Below are 17,403 nucleotides of genomic sequence, written 5' to 3'. Positions count from 1 at the left end.
ACATTTCCTCCAGGTCAAGATCACATTCTGTACCCACCTGTAACAAGCTCCCTTACTTCTGCATCAACAGATTTCCTCAACAGTCGCAACAAGGCAGGAATCCCACCAATATTCTTCATTGCTATTTTATTTTCATCTGTAGACTTGCCAAAAACAAGGTTTCGGAGGGCACCACAAGCATTCTTCTGAACTTCCAAAACTCTGTGGTCCAAAAGGTCAACCAGATGCTTGATTCCCCCTAACCTACATACCTAGAATGAAAAATATTAGGTACCAGGCCTAAGTGACATGTGATTCACCAGTGATCAAACAAATGTCTGTTACGGACAGACCACGGATAACAGAAACTCCAGATTATTGCAAAAGGTTACTTTTTGCTCTAAATAACACATCTTTTATAATAAGGACACTCTCCACGATCAAACTCTTTGTCTGGGTTCATGGCTTAGAAAAGGGAAGGGAGGCCGAGGTGGATTAATGACACGTAGCACAGTCCTACGCGAACCCTCTGAACACACAGGGACGCGTGTTCACTCCCGCATGTAATGAACAAGGACACCAACACGATGAAGCTACATGCAGGGTCAGAGACCACACAGGAAAGGATTTTTGACTAAAGTAATTTGGTTTCTAGAACTGTCTCCCTAGGCTACTCTCCCTAAATTTTCTTCCATTTGTCAATTCCTTAGTACATCACGTGAATGTTTCTGGACTTTATCTAGTGCATCCACCTTTAGATATGTAACTGGTATGCTGTTTTGCACAGTAAACTGATGAGAGCCACTTAAGTTCTATATGACATCGCAGGGGTAAAAAAGGCCTAAACACGTTAAAAGAATCTGTAAGTCATAGGACACTAAGGCAAACAGCCAATGACTTACTGTGTTTCTATAAATGTCAAAAAACTTTAAAATGGGAAATAAAACATTCATACCTGTTCAGTATTATTAACGGTTATAAATCTTCTGCAACTTTACTTAACTGTATGTTGACACAAATCTAGACCAGAATCTCAAAGAATACATGAGCTTACTAGTTTCATATATATATACTCTAATTTTTATCTAATAGATTTTTGGAAAATACTTTAAGAAGGCAGGTCAAATTGATTTTTGCTTCATGTTTTATAAACAACCTAATGAGTGGACGTATGATTTGAAAATGCAAAAAGTACTCCAAGAAATATATTCATCCTAGTTTTCCCTGAGAAATACTGAAATGCATAGTTAAGAAGCAAAAGAGTATCTGGTATCCAAATGTCCCCGCAAAAGGGCATCTGGTAGATTCTTAAGCACACAAGCATGCAACGGCTGAACAAAAAGGGCGTCCCAGGCGCTGAGTCCTGTACCTCCATCTTCACTTTGTTGTCGCCGAAGCACAGATGCTGCAGGTAGGCCGCAGCGTTCGCCTGAACTGAGGGGAACTGGTGCTGCAGCATGTGAATGACTTCAGGCAACTCGGGATCACGCCAGGCAAACTCCCTACATGAGAAAAACACGGCTTCAAAAAGAAAGGCCCATGTTTTAACGATACACTGAAGCAAACATTTGGCATAAGAAAAAAGCTCAGCTGAGACCAAAATTGGAAGTCATAAAAATCCTAAAAGACATATATACGTAAATAAATTTTTTCTCCCTGATGAATATTATGCAGAGGCCCAGATGCTTATGATCTTAAAGAAATCATGATGCACAGAAAGAGATTCAGTGGAACAAAGGAAGTTCTTAATATGAGTAACTTTTTCATTCTTGTTTTCCTTCTCTTGATTCTAATTTTATGCCTTCTTACGTATGTAAGAAATGTGTAGGCGCAAGGCTCAGGTAAACAAGTGCACTTTAGCTAGGTGAGATGCCATACTTAGGAGAAGAGAGGAAGAAGGGCTAGTGGAATAAACAAATCTGGTGTCAGTCTAGAAATCGCAAATATTGTGGGCCCAACGATTTTTACAAAACTTAATATTTATGGTTGCTCTTGATTATAAGACAGAAACATAGAAATTTATAAAAAGGAAAAAATATTTTATCAGTAATCCTATATGCAGAAAAAATCCATTGCTGACATTTCTTGCTGGTCTTTTTTGTATACATGTATGCAAATATCCATGTGTGCGCACAGAATTTTTTCCAAAGAAGTGGATTATTTATTATTAAATAGCACTTATTAGTTCATGAGGACCTATAGTGTGGCAAGCACTATCCTAGGAATTTTGTGTATATTAATTCACTTATCTTACATCAACTTTATAGATTTGCAGGGGGAGACAGAAAGGCTAAGTCATTTGCCCAAAGTCACACAGCTAGCCAACAGCAGAGCAAGATGTCAACTCAGCGGTCTGCTTCCAGAATCTGGCTCCCTGTGCTATCTCATTACTTGTACAATGAGTATACGTAAGCATGTATGCTTTTTATAGTTTGCTTTTTCAGGTAACATCACATTGTCAGAATTTTCTGATGTCAACTGGTTGGTCCACTGTTTGGAATCCTTGTTAAATGTGAATTTATGCTTATATTATATGAAGACCAGCTTCTTACAAATGATTCAGAAAGCAACAAAGTTGCAGACTTTGGTTACTGGATGAAGTGCACTGTTATTCCAAAAATGAATTAATGCTGAATAAACATTTTTTTAAAAAACCTTTAAATTAACGACCTAGTGATGATGTTTCTATGGCCTAGGTTTTAAAGATCCAGAGTCTTTCTTGGTCTGGGAAGGCTCCATGCATTAACTTGCTCATCCACTACAAAGCGGCAGGTCATTCCATCCCTGCACACATACAGACACACCACTGATTCAAACAAATATTTAGTGAATCCTTACTGTGCTGCAGGTACCCACCATAGCAGGTGCTGGAGATACAAACATCGAATAAGACATAGTTTTATGTACAGGGTCTTATATGCCAAATTAAAAAAGTTAAGTCTTAATACTAACAAGAGGTATTATTTATTGAGTTTACCTGCATCAGGCATAGTGTCAAGAGCTTAACATGCATCATCTCATTTACCTTGTTGCACAGCGAGGTAGGAACTATTAAAATTAGATATGGACAAGGAACCTGGAATTAATAATTAACTGGTGGAGGTTAGTGAAACCCAGGGGGTCTATATGTTGCCCCCCACATAAGGAACAGAAAACTAATGCAGGTTTTGAAGCAGAAGAGTGAGAGAATGAGACAGTCACATTTAAAAGAAAGATAACTCTGGTAGTCAAGCAAAGAATGTACTAGAATCATAAAAAACTGATGGCAAGAAGACTATCCACTATCCACACATTTGCTCAAGGCAAAATGGAGCCATCCTTGATTTTTCTCTCTCCCTTATCTTTCTGATCCAATCCGTCAGCAAGCTCTGTTGACTATCTTGAAAATATTTAATACAAACCAAACCCATCCATCCATTCTGTCTTGACAGTACTACTCTAAGAGCCTTCTACATGTTCTCTCTGCTTCAAATACTACCCCCTCCCCTGACCCACTCTTGGCACAGCAGTGAGATGATCTTCCAAAAACTGAAGTTAATGGAGATTTCTGGCTTGGGGGACAGACTGGATGATCATGTCATTAATAGACATTAAGAATACCTCAAATGCTGAGAGGCAGGATGACACAGCAGAAAAAGCACAGAATTTAGAGTTAGATTTCCTATGCTGAAGTCCCAGGTCCTTCATTTACTATGTGATTTTGAAAATCAGTTAATTATTTGAAGCTTCAGTTTCCCCATCTGTAAAACAGGAACAATAAAACTATCATTTCTACCTTCTTCCTAGGTTGGCTGTGATGATTAAATTGTGATGATGCATATTAAAATATTTTATATACTTCAAATTATCATACAGATGTTTTGTTAGTGTTCATCATCCATGAAAAATGAACTATTATAAATAGGGTCATCCTCTGCAATAATAGATATCCTTTTATGCACTGAAACTATGTTAACTATTTCTGATGAAAATCTTCTAAAGCCCATTATGTAAATCTATGCTGTAATTAACAGATTGCAACCAGTGTGATTTAATCTTTCCTTGATGACTCACAATCATTACAAATACAAATTTTTGTCCTCCTTAAATGGCACAGGGGTGGTCAAGATTTTCTGGCATCCTTAGGTGCCACGAGGGCCAGACAACACAAAAGGTAAGCTCCAGCTGGAGGTGGGCACTTAGGCTTGGTTGGCATCAACCCCAACCGTGATTTTCTGCAGAAATTTACCTTAGAAAGACTGCTATAAATCCACGGGCTGGCTGGATGGCATCAATACCTGCCAGGATTTGCTTCATTAAAACCTATGCCCAGATGCTGTTTCCAGCCACGATGGAGTAACCGGTATTGGATTTTGCCCTTTCACCATAAACAACTGTAAGACCAGACTAAATATGTGAGGAAACTGTTTTCAGGCCCTGAGCAATAAGTAACACAAGAATGTAATCCTTGAGAGAAGGGAATTACTTTAGGAGCTCCATATTCATCTGGCATTCTGTTGGAGGGCATTTTTTGGATCATGGCCAAGGAAGTGAGTCCATGAAATAGAGCAATAATGGGCTTAGTGGGCTGATGGGGAGATTGGAATATGGAGATGTCAAAGTGCTTAGACTTTTTGGGGCATGATACAGGAGATGCAAGAGCTCTGCAGAGGAGATTCTAAAAGTCTGTGGGAGGATTATTTACAAGTTTTTTGCTGAATGCTGGGCTGTGCATCATGTATAGGGCACATGTACAGGTCTGGTGGGGAGTGGCTGCTGCATGTGCTCGCTTTGGCAGCACATATACTACAGTTGAGAGCTGAGCACATGCCAGGTAATGTTGGATTTCCATCCCAGTCGGAGTATAGACCTTACTGAGAACCTCAGCATTTAACTTACCAAAAAGCCATGTTTAAGAGTAATAACCTCACCACAGAGTAAGGGCCACGTGCTAGGAGTAAAACAAATCTGAAATAGACAAGTCCTAACAAAGAACAAAGCCAATCTCCAAAGAATCAAACATCTATTGGTAATTTAGTTAGCTGTCACAACAAAACTCAGAACCCTAAAAAGGAGACAACAAATCCAGAGTCCCTACAATGTGTCATCCACAATGGTTCGTGCATAATTTAAAATTGCTAAGAATAAAATGTAACAGAAAAATATGACTTACAAAGATGTAAAACACACACACACACACACACACACACACACACACACACACACACACACACAAAGACCTAGACAAAACCCAGATGTTTGAATTATCATAGGAGGACATTAAAATGGTTGTTATAAATGGGCTCAAAGGCTTAAAGGGAAAGATGTATATAAGGAGTGAATAGATGGTGAATATTATCAGACATGGAAACTGTATTTAAAAAAAGAACCAAATTCAAGTATCAAAACAGAAAATAAATTAACTGGATGAGCTTAACAACAGATGGGAGAGTACAGAAAAAAGAACAGTAAATTTAAAGATAGATCAATAAAAAATATCCAATCTGAAGAACACAGAGAAAGAAGATTAAAAAACATGACAGTGCTTCAGTAATCTGTGAGATAATGTCAAGTTTTCCTAGAAGGAGAGGAGAGTGTATTTGGGGCAGAAAAGAGTTTAAAGAAATAACTACTGAAAATGTCCCAATTTTGGTAGAAATCATCAACCAAGATCTAAAGAATCTCAGTGAACCCCACCCAGGTTAAATGTAAAGAAAACTATATCTAGGTCAGAGTAAAAGTACTGAAAGTTCATCTAAAAGGTAGCCAGAGAGAAGATAGATTACATAAGGAGAAGAATGATACAAATGATGTCTGATTTCTCATCAGAAACTATGGAGGTCTAAAGACAATAAGTGGTATCTTTTAGAGTACTGAAAGAAAAAAAATCCATACCTTTCCATCCTGAATTTATATCTAGCAAAATTATCCTTTAAAAATAAGTGAAGTAAAAACATTTTTCAGATAAATTAAAGCTGAGAGAATCTGTTGCCAGCAGATATGCAACATAAAAAGGCTAAAGGAAGTTTTTAGATTGAAGGGAAATGAGTTGAGATGGAAACTTGAATTTATAGGAAGACAGTAAGAGAACTATGAATAGTAAATATATAGCTAGACATAAAGACCATTTTTTAAACCTCTCTCTCTTTAAAAGACTACTGACTGCAGTGAAAATAGTAACATTATAGTATGGGTTTTATAATATATGTAAAAGTAAAATATTTGACAATAACATAAAGGTGAAGGAGATGGTAAACTGAATTACTCTATAGGACATCACAGATTAAGCCCTGCTCAAAGGGAACACCATGAATGCTGCCATTCTTTAAGTCACTATCTCTTTCCATAGGAAGTACTTTTGTTTCTTTTTTTAGATGCATCATTTGTACTATTAATACATTTTGCTTCCAAACTAGACAACTATAAAAAAAAAGAAAACCTACTTTTTCTTGTATATAGAAAACATGAATAATTTCTCCACTGTTACAGGGAATTTTTCAGGCTAATTATAATGCAGCATATAATGAAAAATAATAATAAGCATTAACAAAGAAAGGTTTGAGATGAATGAAAATATTAAAGTTGCTACTTTCAAAACTAAAAATTAAATAGTCATCATGACTTTCTATTTTGGTTCAAATATTCAAACTTCAAAGTCACCTGGATTCCAGTTTGAGCTAGAATAAACACACCTATTATTGTAAGATAGGCATCTATTCAGCTTACAAAATGCATTATACGTTTCACATAATCAAAGTTAGGCATAAGTTTTATGCATTAGACTATGAAATCATCATACTATGAAGAGCTAAAGTATGTTATCATATATGAAATCTTTGTTTATAGTGAATCGACTCATATTAGAGGTCAAAACTGAAGTCTGCAGGAGCACATATTAAACTCAAAGTTCTAATCACACTTCACTACCTTCTTGGCTAGCTTTCCTTCTCGCTGCAGGTTCAGCCTAGGTATGGTCTAAATTACCTACAATTCAAAACCCTTTAGGGAATTTCTGTACGTATTTCGGTGCCCTAAGTTGTTGTCATTTTGAGGATTTAGAAACAAAATCATGTAAAAGTATTTCTGACTTAATTATCTTGGAAGTGCTATTAGACAAATTATTTTACAAAATCTTTAAAATGACAAAAAAGGTGGCAAGCAGGAATAGAACCAAATGTATGTATAAACCATAAAGAAATTTAGGCAAAAGAATGAATACGTGGAGTAGTTTTAGAGAAGCATTGGGCTTCCCATTCAACTCAAAAGTACCTTTAGTTATTTTGTTTTAATGAAGAAAACCTCACTCATATTTTTAATTCACATTCATTAGAATAAGTTAGTAGGCTGCTAAAAGTGAATTGAAAATTATAATAATTTTCCAGTGGAACAGCTATTTGTGGGCAAAGACTGAATGAAATCTTGTTAATATATGCCTTAAAATAACACCCAAGCTGCTTAAAATTTAGCAACAGTTTCACTCTCTAAAGTTTCACAAACTAAAATTCTCTTTTAGTTTTTAAACATCTTTATTTCCTGAATATTTAAGGGGCTTTCATGAAGATGAGGCTAGTTTTTCAAAATCAATCAAGTATTAAATAACTCATCTTAATAAAACATGTTTTATACATGGCCAGATAAAATTAAAAGAAGGAAACACCTATTATTTGCCAATATTTTCTGCTTATGAGATATGAGAATATCTTGTGAACAATTTTCTCCTAAATAGCAGAAAGCTTTTTGAAGGACCTCGGTAATAAAAGCATGAGATAGGATTGACCAATATGATTCAAAATGTACACAACACTGGTCTTTTCCAGTTTAAAGCAACCACAAGTATTTTTTGAAGTCTTCATCTAAGAAATCAGTGAGGATAAAGGAAAAGGGGTAAAAATGATCCTGTAAGACCTTTTCTGTACTTCAGACTAAGAGCCTATCCCCAGGTAGTCGCCTTGGGGAAGTAGTTCAATGATGAATACTGCAGATATTCACACAGACCTGTGCACCCTCTAATTTATTAGTAAAGCACTGAAAGAAGGAATCTATCTTCCTTCTTCAAATTAATTCTTTAAAATGAAATTAACCTCAATGACCTACGGTTCTGGAATGCAAATGAAAAATATTAGAGATAAGGAGTTACTGATATCATAATAGATCTGGCAAGTTGAAAAAAAGTTGGAATGAAGGAACTGGTTGACTTCTGTGATGCTGTAGCATTCTGGATACCCATCACCAGTACTTGCCTGGGGTCTTTCTGAATGCTGTCTATTGAGGGCGATCTCGTGGTGCCATCATCAGCTGGGGCTGCATGCTGAAGCCTGTTATAATTGCACTCTTGCACTCGATATTGTATTGGCCTATAGGGCTCCGCGTAGGTAGCTGTTGTGTTCAGAGCATAATTATTTCTTTGGTATGTAAGGGTACTTCGTTGGCTGGACGTCCTTTGCAGATTTCCAACACCTACTGGAAAGTCACATTTTCAAATAGGTTAGTATGTTCTCCATGAAGTGATACTTCCCAAAGTCAAAGTATTTTATATAACTTGCTTACATTTAGATTTTACCAATCTAGCTCATTAGTGCTACAAAAAATACTTAAGTTTTTAATATACACTAACAATATTTGTATCATTTTGTGAGACAAAAGAGCAAAAATGAAACTATAAATCTGCTGACACAATAGGTTTAATATGTTTATTAAGATTCAGTAACAAAACTGCAAGAGAAACATAAGGAAAGAATTAATCTTAGCAATAAACGACAAAACTTCATAATTTAATTTTAGCAATAAAAAACAAGATATTTAGTCACATTTGCAGAAAATTGAAACTATCAAACTTTGAAAACTTAATGCATACAGGTGACTTATTTTGACATTTTATTTATAAACCTGTGGATTTTGTAACATTAGAAAATTTACTTCACAAGAAAGAAGACTGATATACCAAATTCTTTCAAAGCTACTCCCTTAAATTATTGCATGATGCTATGTATAAAGATACTGTACACTATATTTAAGATTTCATTCCTAATTATTGCAGTAGGGTATCTCTCCAATGATTGTATACATATTCTTCCTGCAATTAGAATGCTCGAACAGCATTATTTCTGACTCCTATTAACAAAATTCCTTAATACACAGAACATAACAAATGAAGTATTTCTGCACTAACATCTATTAAAAATTAGGGCATTCTACTAGAAGAAACATCCCACAGTGGACCAATTTGTGAGTTTTAGCAAAGAACTAATTCAAATTCAGTCTTCTCCTTCCTGGTATTCTGGGAGGTAGGAGGCCTGACAATTAAGTTTGCAAACTTGGTGCAATGATGTTGCTAACCTTTTTTGATATCAGAGGGATTATTCATTATGAATTTGTACCAAAAGGACAAACAGTTAACCAAGTTTATTATTTGGAAGTGCTGAAAAGGCTGCGTGAAAAAGTCAGACGACCTGAACTTTTTGCCAACAATTCATGGCTCTTGCATCAACAATGCACCAGCTCACACGGCACTGTGTGTGAGGGAGTTTTTAGCCAGTAAACAAACAACTGTATTGAAACACCCTCCCTACTCACCTGATCTGGCCCCCAGTGACTTCTTTCTTTACACAAAGATAAAGGAAATATTGAAAAGAAGACATTTTGATGACATTCAGGACATTAAGGGTAATACGACAGCTCTGATGACCATTCCAGAAAAGAATTCCAAAACTGCTTTGAAGGGTGGACTAGGCACTGGCATCGCTGCATAGTTTCCCAAGGAGAGTACTTCAAAGGTGACCATAGTGACATTCAGCAAAGAGGTATGTAGCATTTTTTCTAGGATGAGTTCGCGAATGTAATTGTCTAACCTCATATGTCCCCCAGAGCCATACCTTTAGGGGGCTGTCATTGCTACCTGGAGTTTATTTGTGGGCATGTTAATAAAACTGTACTACATTTTTTTTTTTTTAAAGTATCTTTGAGCCAAAGTTTTTTTTGAGTCTCTGTGAGCCAGACTGGCAGCACAATCTGGCAGCTTACACGGCCCTGGGCAGCTTACGTAGTGGTTGTTCTATCAGCCACTACAATGTGGCATAGATGTGAGGATGTGGGGTATAAGGGTATGATACACTAGTTCCCAATTTTTATAAGTGCCTACTGCATTCTGTCCCAGACTGAGTCCATCATAAAGAATATTTATTTCAAATTTTACACTTAAGAATTCAGAGGAAATCCAGTATCTAAAAAAGAGTAACACCAAATACACTTGGGCTACTTACATACTAAGTCAAAAATTGCCAAGTAACTCATACGTGAATTTTCTCTAAACACATGTTCCAGGCAACAAAAATGACAAAGAAATATTGCAACCCAGGCTTTCCTTTCTATGTCTGATATCCCTCTAACCCAAGGGCAGTCAGATTTATAGCTCTATAAACTTATTTGTGAGTTTACAGTATAATCACGATATTCATTGATTAGATTGAACGAAGGTAAAAATTTATCACCTATAAATAGGTCCAAAATGAACTTCTGTTTTACTGTTTATCGATCTGTTGTCACAGCTGCTTTACTGACAACCAAAGGGACAACGTGATTTCATTCTAACCAGAACCCAAATCCAATGACATCCTCTTGGGCCCATGAGATTGGGAATCCAGCTAAGCATTGCTGGTACTCACCTGAGCCTGTGCGATACAATGCGGTCTGTGACCCTTGGAGCTCCACAGCCCCGTGGTTTGGGCTGCGGTACACAGGGCTGTAATAGGTCCTCCCCTCATATATAGGAGTGATGTGCAAGTCGGGTGACACAGTTGAACGAAGGTCTTGCCCGAGCTGGCTGTGTTGACTAGCATAGGAACTCCGTAAGCCTAGAGGCAGAAAAATTACGAATCATTAGAAATCGAGAAAATTGTGGTGAGGGTAAAAGCCCTAATGAAACTCCTAACCAATAGGACCAAGTGTGAAGTCTAAACACCAAACCTAGTGAGTTGTACAAAGGAAAAACGCCAGAGATGAAAAGGACGCCATATACATTTTTAGTACAAAACTTTCTCTTGGCCAAGATAAAAGTAAATTTTCTAAGAAAAAAAATAATAAGACATTTTTAAATGGTTTGATACTCTGAAATTCATTCTCCCAACTCTCAGCTATTTTATCATGGTGACCCCAAAGAGAATGTCCACTTTTACTTTACTATTTTCCTTCTTAAAAATACATACAAACAATGGTTCATGCCAGTCTCTCTTCCTGCCCTGCAGAACTGCCCCGTCCTACCAAGTGGATGGCCAGCTCTTTGGGACCAGGCCTCACCATGTCCCACAACTCTTTAAATCCCCACATCTAAGACAATACCTACATAATCGTGCTTAGTAAAGGCTCATGTTCAAGAACTGTTTTGAAATCTCTCTCTCAATTCATCCATGATTTTTACAGGGAAACATGAAATTGTATGTTACAAAATTTGAAATGTTATTAGTCAAGTAATAACATTTATTAAGTATTATGAACTATTATGCATATTTTACTATTATCACTATACTTTTCCTTTTCTTTAAAAAACAACAACAACAAGGCAGTTGTGTTTATACTGTGTTTCCCGAAAACAAGACTGGATCTTATATTAATTTTTTGCTCCAAAAGACACATTAGGGCTTATATTCAGGGGACGTCATCCTGAAAAATCATGCTAGGGCTTATTTTCTAGTTAGGTCTTATTTTCGGGGAAACACTGTAGGAACCTACACAGCAGATTCTAGTTTACTTGCTTTCTGATGTGAAGGAAAAGTACAAAGTTAGTAGATGAATATTAAATCATTTGAAATATTCGTCCACTCAAATTGCTAATAACTAATGTTTACACATGGGACTTTTGATGGAAAAGTAGATTTCAAACCCAAACATTTTATTTTTTTAATAAAAGTTAATTAGTATATTATATTATATTAGTATACGCACAGAAGTTAGTGATATGTCATCATTAGTAAGTAAATTCTGTCACTTGGTATGAATACCAACTACAGTTACATTCCAAATATGAGTTAAGAGAAAGCACATATATTTGCTTGTAAAAAGACTGCAAATAATTAACACAGTAACTAATTACAAAAAGATAGCATCATTCACATCCTGTTAGCTCAGTTAATCAAATCACAGCTGAAAGCAAATGGGCCTGAATGTGAGTGATAACACGTTGCTTAGTGAGGTGTAGCAAGAAAGTTAATACATAAAGCTTTGAAAACGATTGAGTATTACCTATCCTGGACAGCGATGTGGCATGGAAAGAAACTAAATGCACCAATGTGGGTTTTAGCTACTGGCTCCCCACTTGCTAACATGAAGATCACACACAGGTTTAAACAATCTTATAATTGGGAGATTATCGAGCTGAGCCTTCTCATCTGAAAACCAAGGAAACAAAGAGCCCAAGAGGAAAATGTGATTCATCCCCATCAGAGGTACTTTCTGGTAGGACTGGGAGGAAACCCCAGGTCAGTGTTCTGTCACTGCACACTCAGCACTGAACATCCGGAGTCCTCAAGGGTCAATGATAAGTGGCGTGAGAAACCTTGAACTCGACAGATCCCTCCTCAAACAGAAAATTAAAGAGCAAGGTTAGTCCACCCGGGGATCATGGAAGCCAATGTAATTCTAAAGATCATATTATGATTGTTATTGTCAAGTTCTCGTTTGAGGATTTCAGCTTTTTATTCACTAGCAGATTTCTCGTCCTTCCTAGCAGTGTATAAGCTCCATTTCTTTATGGCGCCCGTGAGTATACTAAACAAAAGTGGAGCCATTGTTTTTATAATGGTGACATAAAGCAGGCAGCTAAGCGTAGCTAGTCCTTGGTAATCTTATCAATACAAAGTGCTTTGTTACCACTCAGTAGAGCCACAAACACTCTTGATTCACTCTGAGACTCTGATTATCACTCACACTTAGGCAGAGGCAAGCCGAGCATTGGTGGTGGCCCCAGCACCCATGGTGTGGTGGAATGGGAACAAAGCATTGTGCACCATTATCAGAATGCTATATTCTCAGGGTGCAAGGGCCTGCTGGTTTCTTCACTGGAATCCATGCACTAGGACAACTTTGGTAAACATTTACTATAATTGCATGGCAAAGGTAACACAATGAGCTTACTTAGAACTATTAAACGTATCCAGTAAATATTCACTTGTTATAGGACTACTAGTGAAATGAAGTTACCATATGTGACAGGCTACCCTGGGAAATAAAAGACAGAATCATGGTGTGTGTAACACTTTCTTGATATCAGGAATCTTTGTAAATAACGTAACAGTGACTGTCACTATTTTTGTTTACCTGCTTATGCATGAAAAAAAAGTCCTATAAGATTAACATTTAAAAAATTACAAAAGTATGTAGCCTCTACAGATTAAGTTAAATGACTGTGTGTAGAGAGCCCCACTATATCTTAGTATCTTTTAAACTGGAAGACAGACAAGTAATTATGTTCTATAATTGATATTAGAAATAATGTTTCCAGAAGTATTTCCACAGATTAATATTTAATTACTTTATCTTCGCCTCCAAATAAAACACTGATCTTCCACAATAATATTTATCTAACCAATAGTTTCTATTTGCAATTCCACAAATACTTATTGGTTTGCCTATTATAATGATATATTCCCTGTGATTTAAAACATTTATATTTAAGACATTGGAAATAAACATAAATTTATCTTCCAAATATGGATTCTTTGTATTCTCCAAACTTTTATTGACATGCTATGATTATACTGAAGTGAATATTTTAGGACAGATATATTTTTTGTTGTAGGAAGTAATTTATACACATATTTTATCATTATTTAAACTGGGATTACCAAATATCCAAGTGACTGAGTCTATTACAAAATATTGCTTCAGACTTATTAATTAGCAGGTTATTAATCTTTTGAAATCAAGAACCATAGCAAATATGACATCACTTTCTTAAGAAAAAAAGGGAATTCACAAAATAGAATCCATATTCAGAACAAGGGGGCAGGTAGGTGATGGGAAACATTTTTATGGAAACTCTTCTTCTTTTGAAGATTATAGCACTCCAGGAAGAAAAAAAATCTGCGAAAGACTAGTTATAATTTTTTTCTCCCTGAGACATAAAGTCTAACTTCATTTGCATTGTTGGAGAAGCAGGCTTTTTAAACCAAAGGAACTCATCCCTCTCGGGGTTAACATGGGGACAGTGTTTATGTGCTCACTTCCTTTTCTGGGTTTCTCCTTCACTCTTTATATTACTGAATAGCTATACATACACAGGGAAGAATACAGAAATACTCAGAACTCTTTATCTTTTAAGGCTCCTTGGGAGATGGAATTTCATAAATGATTCCAACTGCACTTTGCTGCATACTTCTCAGAGGCATGCCAGAAAATATCTAAGCCAAGTACACTCCTCTAAGGGCTGAATGAAAAAGAGGTGGTTTCTCCACTAGGAATTTCTTTGAGCTCAAAATCAAGTTCAATAATAATTTTTCAGGCAAAATTATTAATTTAGAAAATCTCAAAAAGGCTTTACCTTTCCCAGAGGCCACAAAGAACGGATATTCATTTCACTACACAAAAATATTAAAAACCTCTGTAAATAAGAAATAAAACGTCCAAAATAATGTCAAAAGACAATTTACAAAATGGGAAAAATATGTGAGAAGTATATTACAAGGGGCTAATTTATTTCAAGTATAAAAAGCTTTTACAAATTATAGAAATACGCAAAAGACCTGAACTTGTTTGCAGAAAAAAAAAGGCTGATAAACATGAAATATTCAACTTCCCTCGTAACTCAGTAAAGGCCATTTAAAACAACGAGGTACAGCTTTTTACCTACCACTCTGGCAAAGATGAAACACTTTGACAATATACAGTGCTAGTGAAGGTGTAGTAGTAATAGGTACACTCAAACTAGCACTAAAGATAAAAATCTGTGCCACTTTCCAGGAGGGCAACTTGACAATATTTCTTTAAGAAACAAATACACACATATTTGGATCCAGCAATTCTACTTCAAGATGTAGATCCCACAATGATCTTAGTATCTATGCGCAAATATGCAGAACAATATCTATGACATCGTTGTCTCTAATAGCTAAAAATGGAAAACAACCTAAATGTCCATTAATAGGGAAGTGATTAAATAAATGATCATACATCTATAAAAATGGGGTCCTAGGGTTGTATGGAGAATGAAGCAAAGTTCTCAGGCTTATTAAAAAAACCAAGATATGTATTATAGGATCCCATCCGTATAAAAGACAACACAATGTGTGCACATATGTATATAACGTATATACTCATATATGTAAACAAACATTCTGCATGATACAGAAAGCAGTGAGTGTAAATGGGTAAGGGTAAAGAGAAGCTTGAGACTCACTGCTCATTTCAAATTGTCTCATCTAGTTTTAACTTGTTTACCATTGGGTATGTTATTTAAAATTACGATTTAAAACACTGGTTAAACATCAATTTCATTGTAATAAAAAGAACAATGTTGATACATTATGTGGAAAAGGCTCCATGAAAATAGTCTGAAGGAAATGGCTGTAATATCAGGGACCTGGCTGTTGAGTTTCTGATTTAACCTGAGTGGCATTTGAAGGTAATTCATTAGAGCTTTGTGCATTTCCCATTGGAATGTTAAAATAAGGTAGGTGGTGAGAGAATCTATATTCTAGCCTATACTATTAAAGCATTTTTAAAAATTAAACATTTAAACAGGTATTCTGATACCACTATAACATAACTTACAGGTTTGGGTAGGCCTACCTGGTAAACAATCTTTCATTAAGAAAAACAACAACCAACAAACAGCTTAGAATTCCAATCACTTCTAAAATGCATCCTAATTTACATCCTAATATTGTGAAAGGGAAAAATGTATTCATTACAAGAGTTCTGGTAATATAAATGTATATAATTTCATGCATTAAGAATTATAAAGCATGAAAGACAAGTCAGCCTTAACTCTGCAGTGTAAGCTTTGAGATGAACACGAGCTTCTCTCATCTTATCATGCTGTTTGAGCGACGGTTGCATAGATTTCCTCACTGGGCTTTACGGAGTGCTGTCACCCTGTACTCACCTGTCAGGCTGTCTGGCCGAGGTGGTACCATCCTCTCATAAATGTCATACGGCTGCTGTCCGAATTGTTCCATGTCATGAACAGTTCTTTGCAGTGAAGGACCCAGATGCTGTGGTACGGCGGTCATCCCTGAGCGTTTGGGGGACGACGACCCCACCTGGCCTTGGGATGGGGAAGCTACTCGAGTCTGTGCATCCGTCAGGGTCAGCGGGGACCCCACTCTGGCGTTGGTTTGGTACTGAGGGGTTGGTCCGTTGGGATTGGAGGTCTGCCGGGAAGGGACTGACCCAATCCGACGTACAGCTGCTGGGGAGGCGGGTCTCTGTGCAGAGTATGGCGATGCTGCCCGCTGAGCAGGTAATGTGGTGGAGGAATATGCACTGGGGTTCAGTGGTCGGGAGTCGGTCACTGATGGAGAGCCAAATCCACTACCCAGAGAAGTTCTCAGTGGCCCCCTGGAAGGAGACACGCCTGTGCTGATAACATAAGAAGGAGACTGTGCTCTAGATGGAACTGAACTAACTCTTCTCATGGCCCGATTGGCTACTGATGGCTGATGAAAGGGGGAAAAAAAAGAATGGGTTTATCCAGGGTTTTGTGTCCATTGTCATTACAGAAAAAAATGCACATAGCTCACTACAATGTGATTATTTTAGGCATCTAAGTTTCTTTTTCTTGTTATGCTTTAGAGTTGGATCTTAATATTTCCTCACTGTCTTTTTCTTGTTCTACTTTTTTTTTTTTTTTTTTTTTTGGTGGCTTAATCTCCACCTTTCCCACTTCAAATACTAAGATCAACCAGTAAAGAGAGCTCTAAAGACATTTAAGATTCCTTTTCTTTTGTCTTTACATATTTTTTATCCTCTTGCCTATGCATTTTTCACAACACATAAAATTTTATATTGCAAGTGTGAAGTGTCATTGGAGCAATGTATTTATTTTGTTCCCTGTGAGTCAAAGTTTGGCCAAAGTAATGCATTTCTGTAAAACAAAAACAATTTTTAAAAATATATCAAATCTAATGTAGCTACAGGAGTATCTATAATTGTTTAATCTTTGTGGATTGGCCTCCTTAACGAAAGGAATGTGTTCTTTCAATGTGGAATAAATGACTATTTGGATAGAGCCTGGGGTCCAATGCTCTCCTCTGTGAATTTACTCTTGAGAGACAGCTTGTTTGCACAGGTGCTATTAGCCAAATTTGTCTCTTCTTTTAGCTCAAGTGTGGCTTCTAGAGAGTTCAGCTATTTCTTTCTACCTTCTTTGATCTATGAGCTTTTATCTTTAGCTGGTGGATTTAAGGAGATTAAAATAAAGGTACCCCCAAATCTGTTAACAAAAGGAGCGATGAG

The 17,403-nt window shown here is 36.6% G+C and overlaps 1 protein-coding gene across 14 annotated transcripts in view; it reads right to left on the bottom strand.

Moving 5' to 3' along the window:
• PKP4 (plakophilin 4) overlaps positions 1-17,403 on the bottom strand; it is a 228,528-nt gene that overhangs the window by 40,392 nt on the left and 170,733 nt on the right. For 11 of the 14 annotated variants that reach the window (XM_074336670.2, XM_074336698.2, XM_074336705.2 and 8 more), the window contains 5 exons: positions 16,052-16,604; positions 10,620-10,808; positions 8,195-8,418; positions 1,349-1,477; positions 38-251 (listed from right to left, as the gene is read on the bottom strand). In XM_074336670.2, the coding sequence (XP_074192771.1) occupies positions 38-251; positions 1,349-1,477; positions 8,195-8,418; positions 10,620-10,808; positions 16,052-16,604 (1,309 nt within the window). The remainder of the gene's footprint in view (positions 1-37; positions 252-1,348; positions 1,478-8,194; positions 8,419-10,619; positions 10,809-16,051; positions 16,605-17,403) is intronic. The other 3 variants (XM_074336691.2, XM_074336702.2, XM_074336693.2) reach the window with 1 other exon arrangement.

Source organism: Rhinolophus sinicus, chromosome 17 (genome assembly GCF_057876585.1).
Source record: "Rhinolophus sinicus isolate RSI-liver-muscle chromosome 17, RSI-T2T, whole genome shotgun sequence".
Taxonomy (NCBI): domain Eukaryota; kingdom Metazoa; phylum Chordata; class Mammalia; order Chiroptera; family Rhinolophidae; genus Rhinolophus; species Rhinolophus sinicus.
Note: the sequence above shows the minus strand (reverse complement) of the source record. Positions and strands in the feature narration are given on the sequence as shown.